The sequence below is a fragment of the Vanellus vanellus genome (genome assembly GCF_965231255.1).
Source record: "Vanellus vanellus genome assembly, contig: SUPER_32_unloc_3, whole genome shotgun sequence".
NCBI lineage: Eukaryota > Metazoa > Chordata > Aves > Charadriiformes > Charadriidae > Vanellus > Vanellus vanellus.
In genome coordinates, this window is record NW_028128966.1 from 1 (window position 1) to 9651 (window position 9651).

Consider the following 9651-nt stretch of genomic DNA (forward strand, 5'->3'; position numbering starts at 1 on the left):
CGGGACCCCCCCACCCCCCCTCAGCCTTCCACCGCATGATCGGTAACGGGGGGCCGGGGACCCCCCTGGGACCCCCCCTGGGACCCCCCCTGGGACCCCCCCACCCCCCCTGGGACCCCCCGGGACCCCCCCGGGACCCCCCACCCCCCTCAGCCTTCCACCGCATGATCGGTACGGGGGGCCGGGACCCCCACCCCCCGGGACCCCCCCCTGGGACCCCCCTGGGACCCCCCCGGGACCCCCCACCCCCCCTCAGCCTTCTACCGCATGATCGGTACGGGGGGCCTGGGACCCCCCCTGGGACCCCCACCCCCCCCGGGACCCCCCCGGGACCCCCCAATCCCCCCGGGACCCCCCACCCCCCTCAGCCTTCCACTGCATGATTGGTACAGGGGTGGGACTCCCCCGGGGCCCCCCAACCCCCCGAGACCCCCCCAATCCCCCCCGGGACCCCCCAGGGCCCCCCAGACCCCCCAACCCCCCCGTGACCCCCCCCACCCCTCTCAGCCTTCCACCGCATGATCGGTATGGGGGGGGCAGGACCCCCCCAACCTCCCGGGACTCCCACCCCCCCCCCGGGCACACCCCTGGGACCCCAACCCCCCCAGGGTCTCCCCAAACCCCCCCGGCCCCCCCGAGCGCCGTCCCCCGGTGCCCCCCCAGACGAGAGCTCAACGTTGGGGCTGTGTGGGCTGAGCCGGGAGTTCCTCAGCGCCGGCGACAGAGAGCGCAACCCCTGGCACGCGGGGGTCACCGTCACCGTGAGCGGGGGGCGGGGCGGGGCGGGGCAGGGCGGAGCGGGGCGGGGGGGGATGTGGTCAGGGCTTGGACGAGGTCGGGGTGTGGTTGGGGTGTGGTTGGGGGGGTGTGGTGAGGGTGTGGTCATAGTGGCTTTCAGGGTGTGGGTCAGGGTGTGGCTGGGGTGTGGTCAGGGTGTGCCCAGGGCGTGGTCAGGGTGTCACAACGTGTTTTGGGTGTGCTCAGGGCATGGCCGGGGTGTGGCTGGGCCACATTTCGGGCGTGGTCAGGACGTGGTTATGGCATGTGCTGGGGGTGTGGTCAGGGCGTGGTTCAGTTGTGTTTCAGGGTGTGTCTTGGGTGTGGTCAGGGTGTGTTGCACAACATGTTTTGGGTGCACTTGGGGCGTGGTTATGGCATGTTTTGGGTGCGTGGTTCAGGGTGTGGTTTGGGCGTGGTCAGGGTGTGGTTCACAACATGTTTTGGGTGTGGTCGGGGCGTGGTTATGGCACGTTTTGGGGGTGTGGTCGGGGTATGTTTCAGGGCGTGTTTTGGGCATGGTCAGGGTGTGTCTTATGACATATTTGGGGTGTGGTCAGGGTGTGGTCAGGGTGTGTCCGGGGGGCGTGGCGGGGGCCCGGCTATGGTGTGGCTGGGGGGCGTGTTTCAGGGTGTGGTTGGGGCATGGTGGGGGCGTGTCCTGCCCGGCCCCGCCCCACGCTGAGGCCCCTCCCCCCGCAGCGGCCGGGGCGGGGCCAGGAGCGCTGTCAGGGGGCACTCGTGTCCCCCCACTTCGTGCTGACGGCCGCACACTGCTTCCAGCCCGGGGACCACCCCCGCTGGGTGGGGGTCCACCTGGGTGAGGGGGGGGGGGCTGGGGGGTCTCAGAGGGGGTTGGGGTCCCTGCGGTTGTCTTGGGGGGTCCCGGGGAGGTCCCGGGGGGGGTTTAGGGGGTCTCGGGGGGGCGGGGGGGGGTCTCAGGGAGGTTTTAGGGGTCCTCTGGGGTTTGGGGGGGCCCTGGGGAGGGTTGGGGGGTCTCGGGGGGGGGTTGGGGGTTCCTGGGGGGTCTGGGGGGGTCCCGAGGGGGTTTAGGGGGTCTCCGCAGGGGTTTGGGGGTCCCTGGGGGGGGTTGGGGGGGTCTCAGTGGGAGGTTGGGGGGTCCCAGAGTGGTTTGGGGGGTCCCGGGGGGGATGTGGGGGTCCGGGGGGGGGGTTGGGGGGTTTTGGGGGTCCCGGGGGTGTTGGTGCCCCCCTGAGGCGCCCCCCCCCCCCCCCCCCCCGCGCCCCCCCAGGCCCACAGCTGCGCCGGGGGGTGTCGGAGGTGTTTGTGCACCCCCAGTTCGACGTGGGGGGGCGGCGGGACAGGGGGGTCCCCGAGTTCTACGACTACGACGTGGCACTGGTGCAGCTGGAGGAGGCGGTGACCCCCTCCCCCACCGCCCGGTGAGGGGGGCGGGGGTTGGGGGGGGACTGGGGGGCACTGGGAGGGGCTGTGGGGGACTGGGGGGGCCTATGGGGCACTGGGGGGGTCTATGGGGCAGCAGGGGGACTGGGGGGCACTGGGAGGGGCTGTGGGGTACTGGGGGGGGCCTATGGGGCACTGGGGGGGCCTATGGGGCACTGGGGGGGTCTATGGGGCACTGGGAGGGGCTGTGGGGTACTGAGGGGGTTCTGTGGGGCACTGGGGGGGGTCTATGGGGCACTGGAGGGGGTCTATGGGGCAGCGGAGGGGGCTGTGGGGTGGGGAGGGTGTCTGTGGGGCACAGGGGGGTGTCTGGGGGGTGGTGGCGGGGTCTGAGGGACACTGGGGGGGTCTGTGGGTCAGTCCGTGGGGCAGTGGGGGGTCTGTGGGGCGGTCTGTGGGGCGCTGACCCCCGCCTGCCCCCCGCCTGCCCCACAGCCCCCTGTGCCTGCCCTGCACCGAAGGGGCGTCCCGGGCGCTGCGACTGCCCCCCGACCGCACCTCCTGCGATGAGCACCGTGAGCCCCACAAGTGCCCCCCCCGACCCCTAAGTACCCCCCAACCACCCCTCTGCCCCTCACTGCCCCCTAAGTTCCCCCCCACTACCTCCCCTGCCCCCTCACTTGCCCCCCCGCCCCCTAAGTCCCCCACAACTGACCCCACTGCCCCCCAAGCGCCCCCCAACCACCCCCTGTCCCTCCCACTGCCCCCTAAGCGCCCCCCCCACTACGCCCCCACCCTCCAACTGCCCCCCCGCCGCCCCCAACCGCCCCCAGTCCCCCCATCCCCCCCGCCCCCCCAAACCCGCCCCCCCGCTGCCCCCAAACCTGCCCCGAGCCCCCAGTGACCCCCCCCGCCCCCCCCAGGTCGGCTGCTGCTGCCCGAGAAGACTCTCGAGGCCTTTTTCGTGTCCCCGCGCGGCCCCACACAGCTCCAGCGCCGCCACGTCCGCCTCAAGCTGGGGGAGCTGGTGGGGACCCCCCTGTCCCCCCCCCGTGTGTCCCCTCCCCTGTGTCCCCCCCCGTGTCCCCCTCCCCCGTGTGTGTCCCCCTGTGTCCCCTCCCCCGTGTCCCTCTTTCCCCCCCAACACCCCCCGTGTCCCCCCTGTGTCCCCCCTGTGTCCCCTCCCCCCCTGTGTCCCCCCCGTCCCCCCATCTGTTCCCCCCCGTGTCCCTCTTTCCCCCCCAACGCCCCCCATGTCCCCCCATCCCCTCCGTGTGTCCCCCTCTGTCCCCCCTTCCCTCTCCCCCTCCCAGTGTCCCCCCCCATATCCCCCCCTGTGTCCCTCTGTCCCTGTGGCCCCCCCCAAACCCCCATTTCCCCCCCCCGATGTGTCCCCCCCCCCATCCCTGTCTCCCTCTGTCCCCGTGTCCCCCCCGGTGTCCCCCCCCCATGTCGTGTCCCCCCCCGGCGCCCCCCTGACTGTCCCCCGTCCCCAGCGGGGGGACTGTGAAGCCGACGCCCTCCGCGCCCCCCCCCACGCCAACGTGTCGGCGCTGTCGGACGTCGTCACCCCCCGATTCCTCTGCTCGGGGGGCACCGACCCCCAGGTGGACCCCAACGCCTGCCACGGTCAGTCCCAGTTCGCACCAGTATGCCCCAGTGCCCCCCAGTGCATCCCGGTACCATCCTCTGCCCCCCCCGGACACCCCAGTGTGTGTCTGGTGCCCCCCAGTATGTCCCAGTGCCCTCCCCCCCCCATCCCATCCCAGTGGCACCCAGTGCCATCCCAGTAAGTCTCAGTGGCATCCCAGTATGTCCCGGTATAGCCCAGTATCATCACAGTGACCCCCAGTATGGCCCACTGCCCCCCCAGTGCCATCCCAGTATATCCCAGTGGCACCCGCTGCCATCCCAGTACGTCCCAGTATGTCCCAGCATACCCCAGTGCCTCCCAGTACGCCCTAGTACATCCCAGTACCATCCTAACACCCCCCAGTGCACCTCTGGTGCCATCCCAGTACGTCCCATTACATCCCAGTGTCCCCCCCCCCCACAGGTGACTCCGGGGGCCCCGTCATTGTCACATGGGGGAAGCGCTACTTCCAGGTTAGTGGGGAAACTGGTGATACTGGGAGGGACTGGGGGTACTGGGAGAGACTGGGAGGGGCGTTGGGTGGGACTGGGGGTACTGGGGGGGCTACTGGGGATACTGGGAGGGACACTGGGGATACTGGGAGGGACTGGGTGGGTGTTGGGAGTGACTGGGGATACTGGGAGGGGCACGGGGGATACTGGGAGGGACTGGGGGGGCGTTGGGAGGGACTGGGGATACTGGGAGGGGCACGGGGGATACTGGGAGGGGCACTGGGGATACTGGGAGGGACTGGGAATACTGGGAGGGGCACTGGGGATACTGGGAGGGACTGGGGGTACTGGGGGGGCGTTGGGAGGGACTGGGGATACTGGGAGGGGCACGGGGGATACTGGGAGGGGCACTGGGGATACTAGGAGGGGCACGGGGGATACTGGGAGGGACTGGGAATACTGGGAGGGACTGGGGGGGCATTGGGAGGGACTGGGGGTACTGGGAGGGGCACTGGGGATACTGGGAGGGACTGGGGGTACTGGGTGGGACTGGGGGGGTGTTGGGAGTGACTGGGGGTACTGGGAGGGGCACTGGGGATACTGGGAGGGACTGGGGGGGACTGGGGGTACTGGGCGGGACTGGGGGGGCGTTGGGGGGGACTGGGGGTACTGGAGGGGACTGGGGGTACTGGAGGGGCACTGGGAGGGAGCGGTTGTGGGGCTGACCCCGGCGGGGGGGGGCGGTTGGGGGGTGTTGGCCGCGGGGTGACCCCCCCCGTGTCTGTGCCCCCCCAGGTGGGGGTGATCAGTTGGGGGGTGTTGGACGTGTGCCGCCAGCCCCGCGCCCCCCCCCACGCCCGCGACTTCCACATCAGCCTCTTCGAGGTGCTGCCGTGGCTGCGGGAGCGGCTGCAGGACGAGAACATCGGCTTCCTCCCGTGACGGGGCACACGCGTGGGGCCGCGCCCGGACACGCGTGGGGCCGCGCGGGGGGGGGGGGGCGCGTGGGCGGTGCCTCCTGGGGGGACACGCGGGGACACGCGGCAACACAGAAGGCACAAAGCACCTGCGCGTTGTGTGGTGTGTGGGGACGGGGGGGACACGGGACATACAGGGACGTGTCACGGGACACGTGACAACACGGGAAGCGCACGGTCGTTGTGCGCTGTGTCATACATGGGGACACGTCACGGACACGTGATGACATGGGCAGCGCGTGGTTGTCCGTGTGCTGTGTCACACACGGGGGGGTGTGGGAGATGTGAGGAGACGTCACGGGACCGCCGGGGACACGGGAAGCACACGGCTGTTGCGTCACGTATGGGGACACGCGGAGACGCAGAGAAACACACGAAAAGACGTCACGGGGCAGTGGGGGGGCGTCCCCCGTCCCTTTATTGCCCCCCGAAGAGGTCCTCGTTGTAGACGACGGGCGCCCGTTTGTCCCGGTGAGAGCCCTTCGCACTGTTCTTCACCGCTGGGGGGGAGGGGGGGTCAGGGACCCCCGGGGGGGTCAGGGGGTGGCGGGGGGGTGGGGGTCCCCTCTCCCTCCCGCCCCCAAAGGGACCCACGTGTGTGTCTCCCCCACAATGGGACAGTCCCCAACGGACCCGGGCACCCCCCGGGGACTCCCCCCACTCATCCAGGCCCCCCCCCCGCCCCCCCCCAGGCCCCCTCCCCCTCACTTAGGACCCCCCCCGCCCCCCCCCCCACTCACCCAGAGACCCCCACAGCGATTTCCCGGTGGCGGCGTCGAGGAGGGGCTGTTTTCGGGCGATGCTGACCTTGAGCTGCACGTCCTGCACCACCGCCCCGTTCAGCTGCGGGGGAGGGGGGGTGGGGTGGGGTCAGCAGGGACACGCCCAACCCCCCCCCCGCCCCCCAACCCCCCCAGACCCCCCCCAGACCCCCCCACCTCGGCCATGGCCTGATCCGCCGACTCCATCTTCTCGTAGGTGACAAAGGCACAGCTGGAAAGGGGCGGAGCCGAGGGGGTGGAGTCAGGATAGGCCACGCCCCCATTTAGCCCCACCCCCCACATGCCACCAGCTCTGCCCCAACTCACAGCCCCACCTACAACCTTCAGCCCCGCCCCAACCCTTAACCCCACCCACAACCTGTGACCCCACCCACAACCTTTAGCCCCACCCCAGCTTGCTAAGCTCCTCCCACTGCCCCACCCCCTCCCTTAGCCCCACCTCCTCAGTGCCTCCCACCACACCAGCTCCACCCCCTCCTCGGCCTCAGCCCCTCCCACCACCTTGGCCCCACCCCTTCCCCATAACCCCACCCCAGACACGCCCCCTACTATCCCAGCCCCACCCCTCCCTTGGTCCTGCCCCCTCCTGCCCCACCCCCCCTTAGCCCCACCCATTCCCATAGCCCCGCCCCATCCCCAGCACAGCCCCACCCCCTCCTTTTACACTGCCCCAGCCCCGCCCACTCCCCAGGCCCCGCCCACTCCCCATCCCCGTCCCTCTTCCTCCCTCCCCTCCTGCCCTCCCCCTCCCTTTGCCCCGCCCCTCCCTGGCCCCGCCCCTCCCCCCGCCCCGCCCACTTGCGGGGGGTGTCCATGGAGAGGTCGATGATGGCTCCGAAGGGGCCGAACGCCGCCCGCAGCAGCTCCGGGCTCAGCTCCGCCCCGTACACGTACAGTGTGTTGCCCTTCCGGGGGGGGCGCCGCTCGGGGAACGAGTCCGACCCTGAGGGGGGACACCCCCACCCGGCGGCCGTCACCCCCCGGCACCCCCCGGGCTGCGGGACCCCCCCGGCACCCCCACCCCAAAGTCTGGGACCCCCCCAACCCCAGGGACTGGGATCTCCCCCCCGGGGGGGACAGCACCCCGAACCCCCTCAAAGGGACTTGCCCCCCCCCAAGGACCCCCGCAGCACCCCAGAGACCGGGATTTCTCCCCCCACCCCAAAATCTGTGGCCCCCCCAAGGACCCAGGACCCCCCCCAGCACCCCGGGGTCTGTGACCCCCCCGGAGGACCCCTCAACCCCTGTAAGACCCCCCCTCCACGATCTAACACCCCCCCCAACCTGCCCCCCCCGCAGCACCCTGGAGCGCAGGACCTCCCCCACCCCCCAAAACCCCCCCTCCGCCCCCCCCAGAACCCCAAACCACGGCACCCCCCACCACCCCAGAGCCCAGAGACCCCCCCAGGACCCCGTGGCCCCCCCGTGCCCCCCCCCGTACTGCGGAAGGCCCCGTCCCGCTCCCGACTGCGCTCCTCCGCCTCCGGCTCCTGTTCCCAATCCAGACGCCGCTCCCCCCTTTCGGGGGGGTCCCCGCGGCCGCCCCCCCCCTCCGGCTCCCGCAGCCGCTCGCTGGCGCTCACGAAGCTGCGGGGGGGGCACCAAGGGGGGGGGAAGTTAGCGATGAACCGGGGGGGGCCAAAATTAAGGGCGGGGGGTGGGTATTTCTCAACTCACCTCTCGTAGAGGGATTTCCTCTGGGGGCGGCGCGACTGTGGGGGGAAAGGGGGGGTTGGGAAAAAGGGGGGGAGGAGTCCCAGCATCTGGGCCCCCCCCATAAGAAGGGGATCCCCCCCAAGTCTCTTTGCCCCCAAACTCCCCCCCCCATCCCCAAATTCCCCCAAATTCGCCGTACCTCCTGGGAGTCATCGTCGGCGGAGATGCTGCGCTGGAAGGGCTGAAACGTGGGGGTGGGGCCCTTCTCGGGGTCCTGGGGGGGACACGGGGTGAGGGGGGGGCCCTAAACCTCGGCATCCCCCCCCCGGGGGGACAAGGGGGCCTCTGGGGGGGGGTGGGGAGCTCCGGAGAGCTCCCCGTGGGGTTATGGGGGGGGTACAAGGGGGCTGGGGGGGATATTGGGCTTTGGGGGGGGCATAGGAAAATGGGGGGGCCTGGGGGTGTTGGGGGGCAATGGGGGGGCACAGCAGGTGGGAGTATGGGGGTACAAATATTCGGGGGGGGGGTCCATGGCATTTGGGGGGGGAGAGGTGATGGGAATTGGGGGGGGGGGGGCAGGGGGATCCTGGGGGGGTTTGGGGGATGATGAGGGGGTAATGGGGGGGCGCTGGGGGGGGGTTGAGGGCCCTCTGATGGGATTATGGGGGTACAGTGAGTCTGGGGGGTCCCGGGGGGTCAGTGGAAGTGGGGGGGGGTCCCCGAGGGTGTTGGGGTGCCCCAGGCTGGGGGGGGTGTCCCCAGAAATGGCCAGAAATGACGGTAAATTGGGGGTTCCGGGGGGTCCGGAGGAGCGGAGGGGGGGTTTGGTGGCCCGGGGGGGTTTGGGGGGGTCCGGGGGTGCCCCATTGCGGGGGGGTCCCCACCTTGAGCTTCCCCTCGAGGGTGCGGGAGCGCTTGAACCCCGAGTTCTTGTTCTCGGCTTTGATGGCGCTGATGGCCCCCGACTTGACCAGCAGCTTGGCCTGCTCGGTGGCCGTGGCCGTGTCCACAGGGGGCTGGTCCGACATGGCTGGGGGGGGACACACCGGGGGGGCCCTCAAATCGGGGGGGGACACACCACAACCCCGTGGGGACCCCCCAAAAACAGGGACAACCCTCCCTATGCAAAACCGCAGTGCGTGTGGGGCAAAACCCCCGGGGACCCCCCCTCTCTGTGGGCAGCCAAGGGGCTGCGGGCCCCCCCACCGCCACGGGGACCCCCCCACCGCCACGGGGACCCCCCCTTACAGCGCTTGATGCCCCCCTGGCTGCTCTGCCCGGCCGAGCTCTGCTGTTTCTTCAGTGCCAACAGCGCCTTCTTCTGCGGAGGGGAGGGGGGAAATGGGGGTCAGGGGGGGCCGGGACCCCCCACATCCCCCCAGCCCCATAGTCCCCTCATAACCCGATGGTCCCCCCGTAAACTTACAGCCCCCCCCATAACTTCACAGCCCCCCCAGCCCCACGGCCCCCCCAGAACCACCCCCATCCCCCTCCAACCCCATGGCCCCCCTAAAACTCAACATTCCCCCCATAACCCCAACCCCCCTCCAGCCCAACAGGTCCCCTAAAACCCCACGGCCCCCCCAGAGCTCCCCACAGCCCCCCCATAACCCCACAGACCTCCATAGCCCCTCCTATAGCCCCCCCATAGCCCTCCCTATTGCTCCCCCGACCCACAACCCCCCGTCCCCCCCAGCCCCCCATAGCCCCCCCCATCACCCCACAGACCCCCCCCGGCCCCCCACCTTCTTCCGCAGCTTGGCGAAGCGCTTCTGCAGGGCCTCCTCCTCCTCCGTGAGCCCCGGGGGCAGCGCCAGCATGGCGGGGGCCGTGGGGTTACGGGGGACACGGGAGGACACGGGGGGGGGCCCACGATGGGGGGTGGGAAATCACGCGGTTTCCGTGGCAACGGCGAAGGCCGCACCGGGGGTGGGCGGAAGCGAGCGGCGCTTTCCCAGAGTGCACCGCGGCGGTACCCCTCCACCTCTCCCTCGCGGCCCCGCCTCCAG

General features: G+C 71.3%; 2 protein-coding genes across 2 annotated transcripts; one reads left to right on the top strand and one right to left on the bottom strand.

The window, feature by feature from the left end:
• Positions 1 to 164: 164 nt before the first annotated feature.
• On the top strand, positions 165 to 5218 carry CFB (complement factor B; the record flags this gene model as incomplete). The annotated part of the gene is made up of 11 exons (XM_082499756.1): positions 165 to 171; positions 257 to 274; positions 508 to 525; positions 664 to 761; positions 1480 to 1597; positions 2030 to 2180; positions 2638 to 2717; positions 3066 to 3169; positions 3639 to 3771; positions 4199 to 4248; positions 5023 to 5218. 11 exons carry the CDS (start codon positions 165 to 167, stop codon positions 5167 to 5169), a joined length of 924 nt encoding a protein of 307 aa, XP_082355882.1. The 3' UTR covers positions 5170 to 5218.
• Positions 5219 to 5586: 368 nt separating this feature from the next.
• On the bottom strand, positions 5587 to 9617 carry NELFE (negative elongation factor complex member E). The gene is made up of 10 exons (XM_082499757.1): positions 9388 to 9617; positions 8891 to 8963; positions 8527 to 8672; positions 7842 to 7916; positions 7664 to 7698; positions 7428 to 7573; positions 6785 to 6929; positions 6143 to 6197; positions 5945 to 6047; positions 5587 to 5704 (listed from the first exon to the last, which is right to left on the bottom strand). The coding sequence occupies exons 1-10, from the start codon at positions 9460 to 9462 to the stop codon at positions 5622 to 5624; spliced, it is 936 nt and encodes a 311-aa protein (XP_082355883.1). The 5' UTR covers positions 9463 to 9617; the 3' UTR covers positions 5587 to 5621.
• Positions 9618 to 9651: the final 34 nt, after the last annotated feature.